The following is a 22,007-nucleotide window of genomic DNA, read 5'->3' as shown; positions in this document are numbered from 1 at the left end:
TTTACGGCACTCTTACTAATAATGAAGGCTTCTCATTAATGAACCATAAATACAAGTTCGAACAGCATTAACACATGGACACACACATTACCCCAACTGCAGACAGTTCCCATCTCTGTAAACTGGCAGCCAAAGGGTTTCTGCTGCCGTGGGTTGGGCCTACTTGTCCCAAGGACAAAATAAACATGACCACTTGTTGCCCTTGACCCCAAACAATAAGTCGGGCATCAGGTGATAGGAATTCCACGTCCCTGTTTCTTTGGTTTAGGATCTTTCATCCATGATTCATGAACGATTAATCAAAAAACTTGATGGCATCTTTGCAGCATGGGGCATACCAGCCATTTTAAAGTCTGATTCTCCCTTCAACAGTAAAGAATTTAAAGAAATGTTGGAGCATCTGAATATAAAGCATCAAAAGATCGCACCTTTATGCCCACAGACCATGGACTTGTTGAGCGTTTTATGTGTGCAATAAATAAAACAGGTCAGCTTGCATCTCTTAACAAGCTCAATTTGAAAGTAGTATTGAATTCTACTCTACAAGCTTATCGTTCTACACCTCACTCGACCACTGGTGAAAGTCCTGTGACTTTGGTGTTTGGGAGAGCAGTGATAAGTAGGTTGTGCATGTTTCTAAATATATGTGCATGACTAATGAGTTTCTGAAAAAAAAAAATATTTAACAGATGGGGAGATGTGGTGTCTTACATGATTTAGAACAGAACCTTTCTGCCTCCCAGCAGACTTCATGTCAGTGTGAAATAATCGCTAGAATGTAATGTAGTAATAAAAGCTGGACTTACAAGGTGGAAGTTCACAGGCATACACACAAGAATAAAGAAGTGTGATTTATAGTTCCATGTGTGGCCTCGTCATTGGTGGGTACCCAGGATGGGGAAGATGCTACACCAGGAAAGCGGGATCTTTTGTGATAGGCACTTAACGGTAACCATGGTGTAGATGGGAAGTAGCAGACTTTTCAGAGGGAATATAATTGCCTTTTTGAATCCTGCGTTCGGGTGAATATAACCAAAAGCATACATGTTTGAAAGTTTTACCCTTCTGGGGTCCTGAACTTGAATGTTGCAGCTCTCAGTATTTGCTCCTTAGTCAGTGGATAGAGCAAGTGCTGCAAAGCTCAAATAAAATACAATTTGCACTCTTTTCAAATTAAGCTAATACGGTTGTGTTTGTATCGGGACTGAAAAGTATGAGAGGGCTCGATAGATGGCATGTACTGGGTCCTGGGGAATGCTTTTTTCTGATGGCCTTTTAAAAAATAAAATAAAATAGAAACTGTTAAAACTATGTAGTATTACGAAAAGTGCACAAATTACCAAACAGTTTTTTTCACTTGTTGAATAGTTTTGTTTTGTATGCGTTTTTTCTTCTTGTATAAAGTACAGAGAGCAGTTAAGTGAAATATTATGAGTTAATTTTCTAAATATGTACTTTTGCTATATTTGCTTTTGTTTCAGATAAACTAATGTGGCTTCTTTGCGTCTAAGCATAGTTGTCGGAATGTGGACGACAAACTTCTCACTCTTCAAAGATGTTTTTCTCTGCCGCTTTGTACAGCACCTTCAAATGAAAAAAAACATTTACATTTCAGGAGTGTATGAAGGAGAAGACTTTACAGTGACAACAAAATGCTTAGATTAAGGCAAGTTCACTTCCTCTCCCTGAGATTAGGCCAATTTCGTACAATAAGCAGTGACCAGCTCCTGGATGAAATTAAGAATTGTGCCACGGAAGACCATATCTTTGAACTTGTAGGGAAGAAGAAGGCCAAACTCTCAGTGAAGCATGTAGGTTGTGCTGTGAAGAAGCTGTGGCAGTTTCAGAAGGAAAAGCCCAAGCTGCTGAGAAATGTTGATTATGTCAGGACTCACCCAGAGTTTCTTACCCTTCGCATTTTAGCTGAGAATAAGATTGATTTTATGGACGATGAAGCCGTTGTGGACATACTATACAACATTCTGAGGTACATACAGAGATCTTTGTTCTACAACTAATATTGATTTTAATTTATATGGAATTCACTTTAAATGTTCAGGCATGAGTGAAAGTGCTTCAAACCTCTCACAACTGCTTCTTAAAAGTGAGCTTTTTAAAATTTAATTTGTTATAGGACCTCCTTTCTATGTCTTGACGTCACTGTATGATTTTGTTTTCCACCATTCAATGTATATTTCATCATTTCTTTGTTTTCTCTCCCATATGGCAGCCCTCGCTATACCATTTTTGCTTATTTTCCTATTACTATATGTACTAACTTTGTTCTCCACTTCACAGCATTCTGAAGAGCCCTTCGAAAGAGGTTTCGTCTTTAGATCAGATAGTAGATATTCATTGCCATGTTATGTCACAGTGCACGAATGTACACCATGCAGGTTATGACACGGAGCTTGAATATACCCCATTGGTGCAGGCACAGTGACCTTGGTAGTTGCCCTTCAAGCAAAAAGTAAATCAAATGAATTTAAACAAACCATCTAATCGCAAAAGAATTGTTTAAAGAAACATTTAAAATGAGTGGGTATTTGTTTTATCTGCCTTTTCTTGTGTGTATCTATTTTGGTCAACTTTGCCTTCATTTGGGTTATCTCAAAACCATTTATTTTCCTCTCTATTGTTAACATTTGATTGCCACTCTGTGCCCTGGGAATAAACTACAAGCACCAAGCTCTATCCAGTGTTGGTGCTCATATGTAGTATGTTATTGACCTTGCACTCCCAGACAAACATTTATGCATTACTCTATCTTTCATTTCGCCTCTTCACTATACAACCATCAGTGCGTCAATAACCTCTCCTATAAGAGTCTGACCTGTTTATCCCTTGTATACCTACCAATCTTGTGCTTTTGGAGACCCCGCAAGAGGAACCTCGTTAAATGGGCATTAACATCTTCACCCAGAAGATTTCTAATTTCTTGATTACCTGGATAGCTTTATCCAACAATCTTTCTAAACATCATGAGGCTAGATATGCCTAACATTCTATATTATTAGATATAACAATGTATACTGAATTAATTCCTCCCAATCTTGAAAGTAGTTTAATTTCAATTTTTGTCTTCAACATTCCTTCCTCTACTTTGAGAAACAAGGGGGAGCCAGAGGGTGTATTGCTGTGCCTCTCTGTATACTTGGGATGATTTATTGGCTACTTTTAAAATAGCCTCTTTTTTGTTTTTGTATATCAATGCTTTATTTCCTTTTTTCATATACATCAAATTGGTACCAGTCCATACCAAAGAAACTAAAAGAAAACAAGACAACAGGCCTGTTCCATCTAGCACCTAGGATCTGGAACATTCCAGAACAATCAGGACCACCCCAACACTGCTTCAGTTTAGGAAAGAGTTGAAGTCCCACATTTTTAAAGAGCACTACATCACAATGTATTAACTTAAGACAACTCTGCTTCCTTTTCTATTACCTGCTGACTTTAAGCTTGTCTTTGACCATGCACAGCGCTCTGGTGCATTTTGGTTGGTTTGTGCTACAAAATACTGTAGACATATGTGCTATATTGCTATGATAAAATATTTTCATACCCACAATATGCGCTGATCCCCACTAATACACAGAAGATGTGAGTAACATTCCATTACCAGAATTTGATTTATCAACCCTCCAACAGCCTACAATATCACGTGTGGTTTTTGGTTGAGATTTGCAAAGTACTACATTCCTAGGCAGTCCATTTTTTCTCCTGAAACGTTCTACTTCTTACACAACAACACAGTATCCTATACAGCTGTATATTCCTTCAACCGTTTTCCTGGTCATTCCCTTCTGGATAATGGATACCACCTTCCCTCAATATGTCAGTTAAGACCCGTTGTTAATCAGCAATGACATTAACAACTTTGTGACCTGGTCATTGTGGTGGCCTGCATAGTATGGTAATCCACACATTTGGGATTTTCCTAAATATGATGCTTATTACTTTATTTCAGGAATCTGTCCCACATCTCTTCAAATTGTTGCAGTCGGTCATTCATTTTATGAATTATTTTCTCAGACTCCACCCTTTCATACATATCTGTCTACTAGCTTTGATACAGTGGTATTTTGTCTATTTTCCAGCGCTGTAACATGCCCTCTTTTGCTATTGCCAGTGCTGTAGATATTAATCTCTTAACCCAGCTTGATTTTGTGTTGAGTTGACAAGAATCTCTGGAATGCACTTCTCAGTTCAAAGAAGACATTTATTATTATTTCACCACAAGGTTCCTAAAAGGAGATTAGCATGTTGAAAGCACACGTTTAAAAATAGTCACAGCAACAAAAGGAAAATATACCAAAATGATTTTCTACTGCAATGTACACAGCAAATATATGTATTTATATTATACTATAATGCAAAGCAAATAATGAAGTAAAAATTCATTACCATAGGGCCTGCCAAGCTCTTCATCTTTCTCATGCCAGCAAGACGATGACCCCGTTCGATTGCAAGAAAGATCTCCACCCTCATGGGACAGATACCAGGCATCTGATGTCAAGAATCCTGATTGAGGCCACTCACTCATTGTCGCACTGGGTCTTTTTATATCTTAAAAAAACAAAAGGAGCTTTCTGGAGAAAAAAACCTAATTTTGTAATTCAAACATGTTGGCTAGTTTAGGTCAGGGTTGAAAGAAACCGGTTGGAACTGGCCAGTTGTCCAAGCCTAAGCTGTTCCCTGCTGTCCTTATCATGCTGACTGACTAACTCCTCCATATTATGTACTAGCTCTTCGGTGATATGTCCTAGCTCTTTGGTGAGAAATAGCACAAACACAAGCACAGCTTACAATGTAGAAAAATACGAGCAGATTTAAGATGGCAGTGTCTAATGCTACCATAAAGTCAATAGGCAGCTAAACTGAATACAAAATGTAGTCAGCAACTGGTGAACACTAGACAGCTAATCCAGGTGTAAAGTGGTGCAACACAAAGTCAGTGGTCAAAAACAAATATTTCACTACATGTGTGCAAATCTGTCTTTTTAATATGGCAAGTTTAGCATTTTTATATCCGTTTCCTTTTGTACAGTCTTTCAGATCACAATCAGATATATGGGTAAAATGTGCCATTCCCATATAACATGGACAATGTCACAATATATATTTTCACTCACATTGTACTGCTCTTAGCAACTGGCACTACATGAGTAGTATGCATCCAATGGGATGTTCAGTGCCATCTGCAGAGTAATTTGAAGTAACCAAATTTCAGCCTAGGTTCTCTTATGTGTTTAGTCATGTTCTGTCATTTATGTATTACTATCCTCCTTCTCCATATGTACTGATAGAAGAGAGTCCCACCAAATATTCAGCTCTTTGTTAATCTGTTTAGAGAAGACTGAATCTAGAAATGGTTATTCATGCCCAGACATGGCTCCTCTGAACTTTCCATGTATGACGATAATAGCAAAGGGCTGCTTGTGAGATGCAATCAGACTAGCATCTGCCTAGTGAAATAAGAAAGTTGTTGGCATCTCCATGACTGGGCATTTGATAATTTGATTTCCTATTCGATTATTTGAAATGATTCATGCCTACACTTGTCTAGCAGATTCTCAATCTGCTGTATCTCCTTCTCTTTCCAAATAGACCAGCCAGTTTTCTTTCTCTATATAAGTATATATTGTCCTCCATAATTATTATTCAGTATGTAAATCACAAGGTCCTTTCAATATCTTTTGGGCTCTGGACTAGTTTTATTGTCAGGACTGCAGTTTTGGATTGTGTTGTAGGGTCAACTGTGGGCATTTTGAATAAAGAATTATGTCTTCTACAGACAGCATTATAGATTTTTGCAAGGTCACCCAACTCTAGATTTCTCTACATGTCTTCAACCTGATAATTGTGTGATCAAGCTGATTTGCTAGGCAGTACATTCCCATCTGGGGAAGGCACAGATCTCCCGCGCCAGTGGCCCTTGAAATTTGGATAGCTAATTTGAGGCCTGGCATTCCATTACAGGAACGTTTTATTTGCTCTGTTGTTCACCTCCAGTGTTGGTGCTGGTAATTTCAAAATGATCATTCTAAACAAGTGGGTCAGCCTGGACATGATGTTTATGTTGAATTATGCCCCATAATGATAAATGCTGTGGAGACCAACACCACAAATCTTTCGTCATGATATCTATTAGAGGGATACAATTGGCTTTAACCATACCTTCTAATACTTAACTTAAATGTTTACAAAGATGTTTAAGACATATCAGTTTCCATTTAAATGGTGCAGTTCTAAGTGCAACCTTTGTCATTTCTAAGGTCACCTGCAAGGTCTCGCACTTTGAATCAAGTTAGATTCAATTAGTCAGAGAATTCTTCAGACATCTCCAAGTGCAGGTTTGGAAGTAGAAGGTAACCAGAATATCATCTTCATATTATAAAGCCTTTTGTTCCCCATAACCGTGTGTATACTCTGTATATTTTTTATAGCCTTAGGAATGCCTATAGCAAGTGACTCTAATGCTAGGCTGAATAGCAGTGATGATGGGGCAACCCCGCTGTGCTCCACATATTTGAAAATGGGGGATAGAAATCCACTGCAATTGACAGACACCTGTAAGTATAGAGCCACTTCACTTTATCCTTAAAAGCTGCACCTAACCCCTCCGCCTGCCCCCTCCCTGTCTACGATATGAAGTAAGTACTGCCATTTGACATAGCCGAATATTGTTTTGTCATTGAGAGAAACTATGAGCTTATCTTTAGTGCCACAAACCAATAAAGATGTGATGGCAACTGCAGATGATTAGAGGACGACAGTCCTGGTTTAAAAAAAAAAACAACAAAAAAAACATTGGGATCGTGCATGTTTCTGTCCATTAGCTAGTATTTGTGTTCATATTTTTTTGTCAGAGTTCATTGGGAAGATGGGTCTGTAGTTAGCACATTTTAACAAGTTTCTATATTGCTTAGGAACACCATATATTTTTGCTTGGGCGTATTTCCCCCCTTTATTTGCCCTGTTTCTGATTGAAATGTAGTTAATATTGGGATTGGCAATTTCTTGGCTATTTTGTAGATTTCAATGTGAAACCCATTATCCCTAGGTATCTTCTTCTTTGCTGGTACCTTGTTTTTTGCTATGTCATCTGTTGCTCTGGTTTTGACAATATCTTCACCTGCAATTTCCTTCACAAAGAACAGTTTATTTTTCTTTCAGAGGCTAGGTTTTTCTAAAATCTTTTATACATATTGCTTCCTCTATAAACAAATCTGAGTTAGAAGAGGTGTAAAATGTAACATTTCCTGACCATTGTGAAGGAAAAGGTGTTATATTTATTTTAAGGAAACACAGATGAGGATTATGCATTGCGTTCTCCATTTATTTGCTCAGCAGCCCAAAACACAATACCATAGCACAAATGCTGGAATTCCCATAAACCCCTGAAGCAAACATAATTCCACCAATCTTATCTCCGACATTTATGTAACACAGTCTCTAAGAAAAAGCACTTCCTCTTTCTTTCATGGGACATCATCCATCTGCTAATCCACCATGATACTAGTGGAAAAAGACAGGCTTGAGAACACATCCTCTTCAAGCGTATCAACTTTAAAATGCCATAATTCCTTTCAGATACTTCAAGAAAATTTACCATTCTTTGTTCAGTGCTTGTATTTCCTAGGTTGCATCTCCCTCCGTGAGGTGTCAGGTGGGAAAATCCTCACCTCAGAGTCCTTAATGAAATTGAAACTTTCACAGTAGTCAGGAAAATTTAAATTCTGTGTCAGGACCTGAGGCACTGATTATGCAGTTGTACAGCTACTGACCACTAACAATGCACCAGCTTAAAATAAACCATTTTAAGTGTTACTGTGAGGACCAGTCAGCTGCATTCAAGTTCTTTTCAAGTGGCTTCTCAAAGCAAAGACTTTAGAGGCCATATCCCCTCTTTAATTGTGTGGCAAAACATGAAGTATCAGTGCCTGCTCCGCTTATAATTCAGTGGACTCAACATGTGATTCTAGGAGGTGAAACCTGTTGTTAAGGTTTTTTTTTTTTTCAATGAAAGTGAATGCAACAATTGCATCCAACGGTCTCAACTCACCAGTCATGTCCTCATAGGCCATAAATCATCGCACAAGGTGCAATTTTAGGAAAGCTGGGTACTGACTACCCTAATATTAAACTTAATTTTTCTAAACATCTTAAACATAACTGCTTTTGGGGTAAAGATCCTAAAAGATATATCCAATGCCATGTTGTCTGACATTCTCTTGAACATCACCAACTCACGTGAAATTCTCATCTACATAAAAATGTATTAGCCTGCCAGGACTCCAGGAGCTTCAGAACCAAGTTCACATTCTATAGTCTGTTGTACCTAGATCCCAGAAGGGTAGATAATAGATAATTGGACACCCCTGGGGAGTCTACAAATCCTCGAATGTTCCCCCACAGGTATACAATTAATAAGTATGTGGACAGTTCAGATTGCTGACCCACATGAATTAACTGTGGGATAAGCCAATCCTGCACCTGCCAGATCTGGAAGTTAAGATGTGCACTACATCTACATCAAAGGAAACAGATCTTGTCCTGTACACAACAGTAATATCTCCTCCATGTGGACCCAGGTCTTTCACTGCAACTTCTGACCATGCTTTTCTGATGAAACTAGAAACCTGTTACAAAAGCCCAAGGTTATTTCATGGTGTCTGGCAATCCTTGATGCCATCACTCGCAGCGGGTCTTTCAAGCCATGTTGGTGTGACTAAACGTGAAAATATACAGACATGTGGGAAGCTAATCCTGGAAACTGTACTCAGATTTGATTGTGTTCCAGCTCAAGCCACTGGTTGCTGTTATGGTTTCTGTTCTAGGTGCATGTCCTAATTAACTGTGGTGCCTCTTAGTACATTTCTGTGTCTGGTCTTGGTTGTCTAGTCTGCTGTAATCCTTGCTAACAGAAGGTAGGTTTGTTTACCTCAAAATTGCATTTTCATGAGTATCTTACAAAAATGAGACAAGAAAGGCTTGAAAATAATTGAGCAGTCAACTAAAAAAAAAACTCCTACTTAAGGTCACTATCTTTCTTCTGCTAGAGAATTCCAACACTTTAGAATGGTTTACATAAGCTTGGCGAGGCAAGAAGACTGGTCAGAGTTGATTCTGATGATAAAGTTCTGCAAACATTGCTTTCCTGTTGCCTAATTACAGTCTTAACATGTCTGATGTTACTGGTCCCTCAGAAGGTGACCATTCTCTGTGTAGAGCAGTGCTTGCCAAACTTCAAAGAACCCTAACGTAATTTTTAGAGCAGACTTTCACGACCCACTTAGCTTTAGTGGACATAAGGTGGTCACCTTTTTTTAATGTAACTAAATCATCGTGGGGGGGAGTCATTTACTGACAGCACATTTTCAGTTGAAATTGCACTAAATTTGCACAGGCATACAGTTTACAGATAAAACTGTATTTTACAGAAAGGATAATGTATGGAAACAGGATTTCAGTGAATATTTATAACTTGTGCATAACGTAGTAAAGTGTCTCCGTTTTTATTCTGTTAAAGTCTTTGGGCCTGATTTAGAGTTTGGCAGAGGGGTTACTCCTTCACAGCGATGACAAATGTCCCGTCCGCTGAAATATAAATCCCATCTTATACTTCCGCAGACAGGGTATCTATCACACCAAACTCTAAATCTGGCCTTTTTTGCCATCACACTTCAGAATTACAAAAAATATGCTTCATTTTTGCTTTCCTAACTGCTTAATGTGTGTACAGTGTATTTACAGGTATTTAGATTTTATGTTTAAAAAAAATGACATCTTACAGCCCCACCTGGGAAGGAGGTGTCTAGGAGAAAACTGTATGCCAACAAAACAAGGCTAATAGTGTTACAATTCAGCAATTAAATCAGCGTTATAAATGAGTGTTTATCAGACATCAAAACCAATCCATAAATCTCTATGGCAAAATAATCCTTAACATATTTTTAATTCCTGTGTGCTGTTGCGCAGTTCAAAGCAATGATGCTCCATTGTTTGGAGTGAATGAAAATAACTGCAGTGTAAACAAATAAAAGTGTATTTACAAAAAGAAGAAAATGGGCTCTAACCAAATTTATAGGATTACAAAAATGAGTAGTTTGTAAATAATAAACAGTCATTGCACCAGGACTCCCAAAGAAAGTATACCTGCAGACTACACTACAGCAAGTAGAAGGGACTCACTAGTCAGCATCTCTGCATACAATATTTAGTGTAAAGGATGCAATTATACACGTCACTGAAATTTTCACAGGTCCAGTTCAGCTTCAAAAAGGCACCCCGAAAGTGTACTTCCAAAGTATTTTAGTACGCAAAAATCACTTACGAATTGCAACAGCAAAAACGTAGTCTATCTAATCACATACCTGTGTCCACTTAAATATGTGGGGATGACTACGAGAAAGGTTAGCATCAGAATCTGTGAGCACAGAAGCACGATTAGGTGCAAGCGTGATGCAACAAAACTCACAAGCCACTTCCTACAAAAAAATCACTCCCCAGATGACATGTTATGGACGGTCCTGGAACATTTTTCTCCTTCGACCCCTAACATGTCTGAAAAACTGTTTAGGGCTGAGCAACGCTGGATTTGGAAGTTGCACACCGACACGGTTGGACTAAATGACGAGATACCTTGGTTCTCTATTCAACCCTAGAACCCCCCTTCTCCCCCCCCTTCTCCTTCCGCTCTTCCCCTTTCCTTTCTCCTTTTCCTACATGTTCTTGCTACCTCCCCCTTCCTCTCTCACTGTCTGTCCAACACTGCCTTCTTCTCCTTTTTCTGTCTCGGTTTAGCCTCTCTAGCCCCCTCTACCCCCTTCTCCTGTCTTCTACCTCCTTTTGTGCCCATTTGTCATCTCCCTCCCTCTTCTGTCTCCCCAGTGTTCTCCCTTGTTCCCCATTCCCGAACCCCAACCCCCCCCTTTTTTTGTTCCCCTATTAGTTTTCCTCCCTATCCCTTTCCCCCTTCCCCCTGTCCCTTCCCCCTTCCTCTCTTTCTTCCCCCACCAACTCCCACTTCCTCCATTACCCACCCTTCCCCTCCACCATTCCCCTCCCCTGCTTTTCCTCTGTTCCTCTTATGCCCCTTTTTCCTTTTTTTCTTCCTTCCCCCCTCCGTTTTCCTCGCTTTCTTTTTCTCTTTCTTTTTCTTTCTCTTTCTTTTTCTTTCTGCTTCCTTTTCTTTTCTCCTCTCTCTCCGTCTCCTTTTTCCTTTTTCCTTTCTCCATTTCTCCCACTTCTTCCCCCACTCTCGACTTTTCTTCACCTCTTCTTCTGATTTCCTTTTTTTATTTTACCCCCCCTCTTTTTTCTTCCCTTTTTTTCTACCTCTCCCTGCCTCCAGTATGTTTTCTCCCTCTTATTCCCCTTCCATTCCACTCACTTAAGATCCTCCTTTTCTCCTCCTTTGTATTTCTCCATCTACCTTCATTGTTGTCCTTCCCTTCTGCCTTTTCCCTTGAACCCTAGAGTCTGACTATAAGGGGATGCTCCCTCTCCAGGATACCAGAGGCCACTAGCCTCGAGTGTTAGGGCAAGAAATTGTCTTCCCATACCTATTGTGCGCCTTGCATAGCTAGCATTGATGCAACGCGATTTATAAATTGTAACCAGTACTCCTGCGGCATGCATGAATTGTGTCACGTGTGTTGTGGTTTGCTATGTATTATCTTTTCACTATCTATATTTGGTCTGTTTTTATCTTATTTTATCTTATTTACTATAGGTCCTCCCCAGGTATTTCCTTGGTTAAGGTAGGCCCTTCCTCTACCCCTTTCTAATGTGATTATTTCTGCAGCGCTTAAGAAGCAATTGCAACAGGGATCCAACACCCTGATGAATGCCCAGAGACCCTCCATAGCTCAAGTACAAGGGCAGAAACATGTCGGCTACTCCTTTTAGATAGGTGACCTTGTGAGTCATTGCTCTCACACCGGTTCCCCTTTCCTTTTTAATCACACCACACAGAACCCTTTATTAAATTTACCCGGGTATCTGAGTAGGTGTTTTTATTTCCCTAGCATAGCTGGATCCCATTTTCCAGAAATTAAATTAATTTACGCACTCCCTCCTGTTCCTTTAACAGTGAGGTTGAGTCCGCCCAGGTGGCACTGTCCTACCTGGGTGGGGCTAGGTGGTCATATGATGAAGCATGACACTATATAGTGTGTGAGACCACCTAGTCCGTAAAGGAAATCCCCCCCTCAGACCATACACCACTGTACCACTCACCCACATTTCACCTCTAGTCGAGGTATACGAGTGGTCTAGTGTCACAATTGATACACTACGACCGGCTCACGTTACAAGAACCCCCGTACTCTCATTTGTGATTTTGCACAGGATACCTGGCATATGAAAGGTCTACTGGGTAAAGATCTAAAAGTGTTTTTAGTGTGTGACTAGGGAATGAGGAAAACAAGAAATTAAAAGGGGGACACCCAGGTGATCAAGGTCTAGCAGATGAAAGCACACCCTCATCAGCGTATCCGTGAAAACCGAGGTATAAGGTGATCACTGCCACTTTCTTTGCCATTGCGGGGGTGGTATCTAGGGTTGAGCTTCTTCTCCCCCTTGTTCCCTCTCTTAAAGAAGCTCTCCTCACGAGGACAGGCAGGGTCATAAGCAGTAACAGTATAAAGGCCAAGAAATTCAGCATTTCAGCATCCAGTGTTCCTGTCCTGAAATCTCTTTTAAAGCCAACAGGTTTAGGGTGTCCTTGACAGGGCAGTCTGTGAAAATGCCTGGCATTGTGTTCATTCCATCCAGGTAAGTAACCTAAGCACCCTACTTGTCGTGTAAGGGCAATTGCTAGCTTTTAAATTTACCAATCTCCCATACGCATCAACGGAGACAGACCACCATCCACCACCACCACATGTGTACAAGTAAAATGTACTAACACTCTTCTGGTGCAGTCTCAGAAAATAACTTGCTACATAATTACTCTGTATACCACATTCATTTCCGTAAGGATACGGTCACTGATGCTATCCATTCTGTATATCCAGCTTGCACTACCTAAAGCAGGGGATGTATTTCAGCATTTTGAACATCCATGACCACATGTTTCCTCTACCACAGCATGGCACTGCACCAAGACAACTCTCACACAATAAATATCTCAAAACTTTACAAACATCACTTGATCTAGCTCAGCACTAAATAAACCTCAACGTCCACTTTCTACCTGAGGATTGCATCATCCTTAATCACAGATTATTTTCATAACTACTGTCTGACTTTACGTTACATCGCTGAAACCTGGTGTAAAATAAGGCACAGAGCCTGGCAAGCCCAGTCATGTGTCTTTAATTCATTTCCTCCACTGACTCATTCAAAGCTGACAGATATTTTATCCACTGTATTACAAGTGCCATAGGCGGTAATGTACTTGAATATGATAGACGGTACATCTGACACCTTTGTGACGTGCTAACTCACCTGTTAAACTCTAAATTGGGCCCATATACTTTAAGCAGCATAGGCTTTCTACATACCCTCTTCTCTCTAACAAAGAAAGGTCGTCCATTACTACACACAGTACCACAACCAGAGCTCTCCTTCCTGCTTTGACTTTAATTAGGACCTCTATTATCCTGATTGCACACTTGGTTTGAAACATTTTCCTGGGTTTTTCCATGTGCAAGAACGCTTTTCCTATTACAAACCCTCCCATCTCTTGTCTCCAGAGCACTCTTGGACACAATTCTGATTTCTATGAACTTGGATCAAGCTCTTGCCCTAACTGATACTTTAATTGTAAGCTGATAACCAGCCCTCCCCCACACACCCACTTTTTTTTGTTTTTAACAGCCTTCTTCCTATCAAATTACGTTTTGCTCTCCTCTAGTTTTTATTATCCACTTTCCTCCAACCATCATTCACCAAGACCTTCACCCATTGTTTATTCCACTTAATCCAACTAAGATCCTATTTCGAGTTAGATTTATGACTTTTAAACAATTCAGGGGACTTTTTGCCAGACTTATGCAATGAAAGTTGGTAGGCTGACAGGCAATTCTAAACCACCTCCGTCCATTCTAACCCATTGACGATAGCTAGTTGTGAGCCCTTCTTAATTGTTTTGTTGAACACTTCAATCATCTGTTATACTGTGAATGGTTTAGTAGGCGTTACAGTTACACCTTTTAAAACTCCCCTTCTCTTGTACACAGTGACACCCACTGTGTCCCACACAGCAACACTTAAGGAAAACCTTGTAAATAAATCTTACAGAAATCTCATAACATCACTGAAAGGTATGCCCCCTACACAAACTTCTGGCCACCCTAGTTTTGTACACTTGGTCACTTGCCAAACATTCTGCACACACCCTCACACATATTTCCTTCTTTAGGTCTCAAGCGTGCAGAGCCCTCCCTTACATGTTCTTTTGTTTTCACTACTCCTGAATGCCCTCTCCAAGCAAAGTTCATAATCCTGCCTCTGAGACTCAACAGTGTAACCAGTTTCACCCCCCTGAAAAAAGAGCCACCACTTTGTGCATCCTCCATAGTTTAATAAGGCCTTATATTTTCCACCTCCATCTTCGTCTCTGGCCATCCTTCTCTAATGTGCAATTCCGCTCCACAAACAATTATCTAACTCAAATTTTTTTTCTCCACTCTTCCTCCAGAACAGCCCTCCCAGGTGCTAAAACACATAATCCTATCAATCCAGAATGCCTCCTTAAATCTTTCTCCTTAATTTCCAGTCTCACAAGTTACCAGTATTGATAAATGGTCGGCCACATTGTTCCTGGCACCAGCAATGTATTTCATGAAAAATGTATAGCCCTGTAATTCCACAACCTATTACCTAATACTTGTTGGCACTGAATCAAAGCTATTTATTTGTCAAAATCGCACCTCAGGACTTACGATCCAGTCTTACTATGAACACTCCACCCCACAGAACATTCCTGATTTTTTTTTTTTTTTTTTTTAACTGACAAACTGACAGTTATTATGTAATTGAGAGGGAGGAGGAGGAGTTAGCTGAGTATCTCTTAGAGCCCCCGTAGTAGTTCCTCCCCTCCCTCTTTCCAAATGAACCTAGACCTTTGCTGCTGTCATCGGTAATTAAAATAGTATCCCAGCCTGGCATGAAGGCTTACAAATTCGAGGCATTCATGTGGCCCTTTTTTGTCATCTCACATTTTTTGTTCCCCAATTCATACACTGCCTCAAACAAAATCAATACCCTTTTTTTTTTTTTTTTTTTTTGCTTTAGCTCCACTGTTCTGCTGGACTTATCAGATACAATATTAATGAATTGACTATCAAAGTTGCTGAGTTTTTATTGTTTTTTTTTTATTTTAAAAATCTACTTTTTATTTGTTTAAACGCAAATTGAAATCCAAAAACAAGAAATAATGGCAGGCATGACAAAGTTTCCTTGAGGTAATACCATCAACGTTAGCACTTGCGGGCATTAGATACTGTGGCACTGGCCCTGCAGGGTATGTCCTTCGTTTGAGTGACAGTTTCTGGCTCCCCCCATCCACCCATATCTCCTCTGTAGGCCCTCGATGAGGTCTATATTTTCTCCCACTTCTTGGGGCATCCCCTGCTTTGATAAATCGTCTTTTCTGCAAGCATGCACCAATCCATATCATGCTTCCAGTCTTGTAAAGTTGGAGATACTACCGCCCACGCTTTTGAGGTATGTTCCGCTTATCTACCCCAAGGCCTAATGATAGCCACAAATTGTTGTATATGCGTGGTGGGTCATCGCCCCATATGCTCAGCTTCAAACTAATAGATCCATACTTCTTCTCTGAAGTATTTCTGTGCCTAACTTCACTTTTCAACCACTTTCCCTATTTCAGTCAGCCGTGTACATATCACCACCTTGCTAACTGGAGGAGGAGGAGGAGGAGGAGGAGGAGGAGGAGGAGGAGGAGGAGGAGGAGGAACAGGAGGAGGAACAACAGGAGGAGGAGGAACAGGAGGAGGAACAACAGGAGGAGGAGGAGGAGGAACAGGAGGAGGAGGAGGAGGAACAGGAGGAGGAACAACAGGAGGAGGAGGAGGAGGAACAGGAGGAGGAGGAGGAACAGGAGGAGGAACAGGAGGAGGAGGAGGAGGAACAACAGGAGGAGGAGGAGGAACAGGAACAGGAGGAACAACAGGAGGAGGAGGAGGAACAGGAACAGGAGGAGGAACAGGAGGAGGAGGAGGAACAGGAACAGGAGGAGGAACAGGAGGAGGAGGAGGAACAGGAACAGGAGGAGGAACAGGAACAGGAGGAGGAACAGGAGGAGGAGGAGGAACAGGAACAGGAGGAGGAACAGGAGGAGGAGGAGGAACAGGAGGAGGAGGAGGAACAGGAACAGGAGGAGGAACAGGAACAACCAGGGGCACGCTGAGGTCGAGTGAGGCATGTGCATGATTCCTGAGGGCTCTTGCAGCTTGATAATTGCCTAACCTGCAGCACTGCTGTCTTCGTCTTCCTGCATCCATACGCTCTGGTGGCCGCGGTGTGGTTGACCCACCCCACCCACAGGTAGAACCTGGGCTCTTTGAGAACCGTGAGCCGGATTTTGTTTGAGCCTACATCTTGCGTCTGCCCTCACACTTCCCACGTTCCTAAACACTACATACCATCGGGGGCTGTGCGGCCAGCGACCTGGAAGCTGTACACTTGCACTAATTCCCCCCACCCTCGCAAGGGAGCTGCGTTGCACATAAGGGTTGGGGCCTAGATTGTAGCCCAAACTGATGCAATATGTACATGCTGCTTGCCCCAGCTGCCTCTTTTATCTAATGCCAAACCCAATAACTGAGACAATAATAGTTCTAGTTGCTTAATAGGATGATGTGTCTACTTCTTGCTCCCCAGAGCAGATACTGTGTCTGCAACATTGAATGCCTGAATAAATGACTGCTGCCCTGCTTCTGCCCCTCCTACAAGGGCTAATAAAGAGTGGCGAGCCTGCTTCATGCTACTCTAGAAAATCGACCCCTGTAAGGGGAATATCACACTGGGTGCACATCTGTGGCATGGATTGTTCTGTAGCTGCACTCTGCTTGTGCTCCCCTGGAGTGGCCTTTTAGGGGTGTGGCTGGACCCGGCTGTGCTACAGAATACAGAGCGCCCCTCCACTTGTAGCCTACATTACAGTCACCATAACTCCTCAGCTGACCCTTACTACCTAAAGGATGTGAAAATCTGATGCAAAGGAGTCTAAACTCACCTTTGGCCAGTGCCGGCTGATGGCCACAATGGAAGCTTCAATAGAGGATCGTCAATCAGGCCCGGGAAGCAGCTATAGCAGCCCTTGGGAGCCAGACATCTGGGCAATGTTCCTTAAACTGAAATGCAGTCAAACTGCCATTAACACCAAGATTGATCTAATGACTGACCGGTTGGATCAGCTTAAGGGACGTGTTGATTGTCAGGGAGGGCACGTTTCTCAACTTGAAAGCCGCACATCAACGATTGAAGATGACGGTGAGCGGGAAAATGCTGGAGAATGAAAAAGTCTTAGAGGTCATCCATAAGGTCGCATAGATCTCTGGGCTCCCGCCCCCCCGCCTGGCACTCAAGCCCATCCCATAATGTTGATCTACTAAATTATAGAGACAGAGAGACAGGCTGAGGCTTGCCAGAAAACAACAAACCCTCACTTACCAAGGTTTAACTCTCTCTTTCTACCCAGGCTTTACGGTGGCTGTCCAGACAGCCAGAAGAGACTTTATGCCTGTTAAGCGCTCCCTTCTAAAGACAGATGCCAAGTACTCTCTGTTGTACCCAGCCAAACTACTTACATTCCACACAGAAAAGAAAACGTACTTTACTCGCCGTAAGGTGACTGCCACGTTTCCTTAATGACGACCAGAACACAGGCAGAATCTAATAATGCTGAGATGGGATCTCTCCGAGAGCACGATTAAGTTCACCACAATCAGTGCACACTGTCCATTGCTTGATTGTATGCTGCCGCCGCCTCACTGGCTTGGTCTGCTGATGATACCTTGAGATATTTCAGGCTGTTAGCAGATCTGGGGCTGTTGGATCTTTGATTTGTTCATTTACAGCTAGCCTATGAGCTGGCGGTGTAGATTCTCACTCTAATTAGCCTCGGGCCACCCAGCTTCTTTGTAGCTGGGGGTGTGTCGGTGCTCTGACCCGCCCCTCTGGGAAGTCTCCCTGGTTGTTTAAAGGCATCCTTCAGCCAACAATTTGATCGCAGGCTGAATCCAATAATGCAGAGAAAGGACACCTCCATGAGAATGATTGAGATTCATCTTTTATTGCACACTGTTTAGTTTTTGATTGCATGCCACTGCTTCCTTAGATGAGCTAAAGGACAATCTGTGAAATGCGTAATGCCATTCATAGTCACCCGGGCAGTTGGTTGTGTGTCTTGATACGACTTGTTTACTAGCTAGCTGGTAGGCGTGGATTGTCGTTCCTCTCTCCCTCAGGTCAGTCAGCTCTTCTGTGGCTGGGAATGTACAGGGACTCTGGCTTGCTCCTCTGGGATGATTTCCTGATTGTATTATCTTTTTGGTATTTTGGACCTTGTTTGGGATGAGTGGTTGTATTCGGTCCAGTTGGGGGACTGAAGTGGGTGATGGGTGGGGTAAATGTTGGGTTTTTGTTCCTGATTGTTATGCATCTTTTTCCTATTCTCTCTCTTCACTCCACTCCCTCTCCCCACTCAGAGCACACAAAATATTGCCCAAACCCCCAGGGGTGAGCTATAATTCATTCAGTGCTGTACACGTGCAGATGGTTATGACACCATTGACATGTGTGACATGGAATATCAGTGGATAGAATGACCGATGCAAAGCCCACCTTGTCTTTGGTTACCTGCAGCAGCACAGCACGGAAATTTGCCTTATACAAGAACTGCATCTGCCAGAAGCCACACTAGGCTGTCTAAAAGCAAGCTGGATAGGGGAGAAATACATAGTGCACTACTCAAATTATGCACAAGGGATTGCAGTACTCCCTTGTAAGGGCCTTCCCTGGCATACCTGCGGCTCCCTATGTGACAAACACGGCTGCTGTGTAATAGTCTCCAGGTCACTACTAGGCCACCTGCTTAAACTTATATCCATGGAGTCTGGTGGGCGGGCACTCTTGGGCCTGGGGTTATACTATGGGGTGGGGACTTCAATGTTGTTCTTGACCCTCAGGCGGACAGGTCTCTGGACCTCGCCCTAGTGTTGCCTCCTTTCTGCGCTCCCTTATGACTGATAATGACCTTGTTGACCTGTGGAGGGCCTGTCATGGTGTCAGTGAAGAGGGTACATGTATAACGCCTGCTCAGCTTGCTTGCATATTGATTACTGGTTAGACTCGCGAGATGTCGCTGATTGGGCAAGTGAGGTCCTACATATGTCACGCACACTTTTCAATCACGCCCTGGTGTTGCTAAAGTTCTCGCCTCCTGATTTCAAATTCTGTGCCTTTATGTGGCACCTACCCGCTTTACGGGATCAGGGGTTCCGAGAGGAGGTCTGGGCAGCAATTGTAGAATACTTTGCACTGAATGCTGGCTCGGTTGACTTGTGTTCTGCCCTCTGGAAGGCGCTCAAGAATGTCTTCCGTGGGGTGTGCATAGCAAAACAAGCCTGGGTGCTGTGAACACTGCACGGGGACATACTGCGCCTTGAGTCGAAGATCTGTTGGTGCGGTTCATTGCTGAACAAAATAACTCTACACTCGTTTCTGTCCGCAGCAAACTTAATGAATTTGAGTAAGCCGTGTAGAGGGAGGCACACTATTTGGACATAGAGATCCATGCCCAGCGCTATAGTGAAGGCCACAGGGCAGGCAGAACTCTCACTAATATGTTACAAAAGCCTTGGGCTAACAACTATATTGTGGAACTGAGAACTGAGGAAGACACAGTGGTTGCCAGCATTGAGGCAGTGCATTTAGAAATTACTGATTTTTATTCCTCAGTCTACCAGGCGACTCTGGAGTTGGTTTCTCTGGATCGGGTCTCCGTTTTTGATTCATTACAACTGCTATGGATTAGTGATGGACATCACAGGTACCTAGATGAACCTGCAGTTGATCAGTGCAATACCGGGAGATAAAGCCCAGGGTCTGTATGGGCCCACTGCTGCATTTTATAAAGAATATGCTTCCCTTCTGACTTCGCACCTACTCGCCATGTATGAGGAGTCCTTGGAAAGGGGTGTGCTGCCCCCCTCCCTAAGTGAATCGCTCATTGTTACCATTTTAAAACCCTGGAAGAACCCACAGAAATGTGAAACCTACAGACTGTTATCCATGATTAACATGGATAATAAAATCCTTGCCAAGTTGATTGCCTGCAGTCTTCTACCATTGCTCCTGCATTCTTATCAGTGTGCATCCTGATCACTTCCACAACCTTCAAACCTTTTTTGCACTTCTGATCACCATCGAGCCCAGCCTCAGTGCGGCTGCGATTTTTCTTGGATGCCACAAAAGCATTTGATTCGCTTGAATGGCCATACATTTTCACCCTCCTGGCTCTGCTTGGTATTAGCTGTAAGTTAATCAAACTGGTTTGCCTCCTCTATGCGGTACCTGTGGCCCGTCTCTGCATGAATGGCCTGATTACCCTGTTTCTCTGTCTCTGGAACCACTAGCGGCTGGCCTTCGACATCACCACTCTTACCGCGGCTTGGCCTACACGCCTGAGTGGTGCTGTATGCAGATGATGTCACCTTATATGTTAAACACCCCCACGGTAACTTTGATCCTTTGAATTAAGAACTCATTAGATTCGGAGGACTTCTGGAATGTCCATCAAGTGGGCTAAAACAATGATCTTCTCCCTTACAGTTGCAAATCAGATAGTGACCTCAGGGTTCCCCCTTCGGTGGGCGATAGAACCAATCAAGTATCTTGGATTTTACACTCTGTAGTGCCTCAGGTATGGCCACTTGATAGATTGGCTGGAGGAGCAGGTGAATGCTTGGAAGAAGCTCCCACTCTCCATGGCTGGGATACTAGCATTGGCTAAGATGGTTGTTTTACCCAAATGTCTTTATTTGTTTCTTAATCTCCTGCTTCTGTTGCCACTATGTTTCAGGTGCCGTCTGCGCTCACTCTTGGTGGCGCTGACATGGTCTGACAAACCGTACAGAATTGCTTGGGAGATCATCACGCTCCCATTTGAGCAGGGTGGACTGGCTGCGCTGGATATGGACCTCTTTTATTTTAGTGCACAGGTGCACTTCGCGCACAATTGGCAATACCCATTTTAGCTCATGGCCTATACAGCACCTGAACATGATTATGCCGCCCGTGCACGCTTCGAATGGCAATGTTCCTGTCTCCAAGACATCCTAGGTCTCGACCGAATAGGGTGGGATGCATGCTGTGGGCGTCGAACGAGCCGAGGAAGAAGGCCGATATAGATGACTTCTTCTGTCCCTCCATTCCCTATATAGGCCACCCGCACTACCCATCACGCATGATGCTGACACAGACACTAGATTGCACAAACTACACCTCCCTACCCTGGGAGATGTCTACCCAGAGAGTTCCTTCATTACCCCTGAACAGGCCCTACAGGGACATGATGCCTCTGTACTGTGCACATTTACATACTACCAGTCGAGAGTGGCTATGCATGGGCTGCAACTAGAACAGATGCCCCCTTAGTTGCATTGCTTTGAAATGTTAAGGAGATCCCTCTTGGAGCAACGGATGCTGACTGCGCTCCTGCTGTTGTTGGCTAAGAGGCAGGTAGCGATGCACTGGGGATGTCGCTGTCTCCCTGATAAGGATGTTTGGCTTAGAGATGCAGTGTATTGGCTTACTGAGAGCTGATGCCAATGAGATCACGCCCTAAGGACATTTGGTCCCCTCTGGAAATGTACATGGGTGCACAAGTTGGGAGGAACAGTGAAGACATTGCCCCCACTGCTCGGGCAACAGATGAGGTTGTGCCCAATGCCTGCATGTCCTTGGGAGGTTGCTGCACAGGGTCACCACACTCTGTGCACTATTTGAGGATCCAGACAGCGCTG

At 42.7% G+C, this 22,007-nt stretch overlaps 1 protein-coding gene across 1 annotated transcript in view; it reads left to right on the top strand.

Annotated features, from left to right (window-relative positions):
- FASTKD1 (FAST kinase domains 1) overlaps positions 1-22,007 on the top strand; it is a 441,158-nt gene that overhangs the window by 46,120 nt on the left and 373,031 nt on the right. Inside the window, exon 2 of the mRNA XM_069225290.1 lies at positions 1,482-1,987. Coding sequence (XP_069081391.1) covers positions 1,653-1,987 — 335 coding nt within the window. The 5' untranslated portion in view covers positions 1,482-1,652. The remainder of the gene's footprint in view (positions 1-1,481; positions 1,988-22,007) is intronic.

The sequence above is a fragment of the Pleurodeles waltl genome, chromosome 3_1 (genome assembly GCF_031143425.1).
Source record: "Pleurodeles waltl isolate 20211129_DDA chromosome 3_1, aPleWal1.hap1.20221129, whole genome shotgun sequence".
NCBI lineage: Eukaryota > Metazoa > Chordata > Amphibia > Caudata > Salamandridae > Pleurodeles > Pleurodeles waltl.
This window is presented reverse-complemented; position numbering and strand designations above follow the sequence as displayed.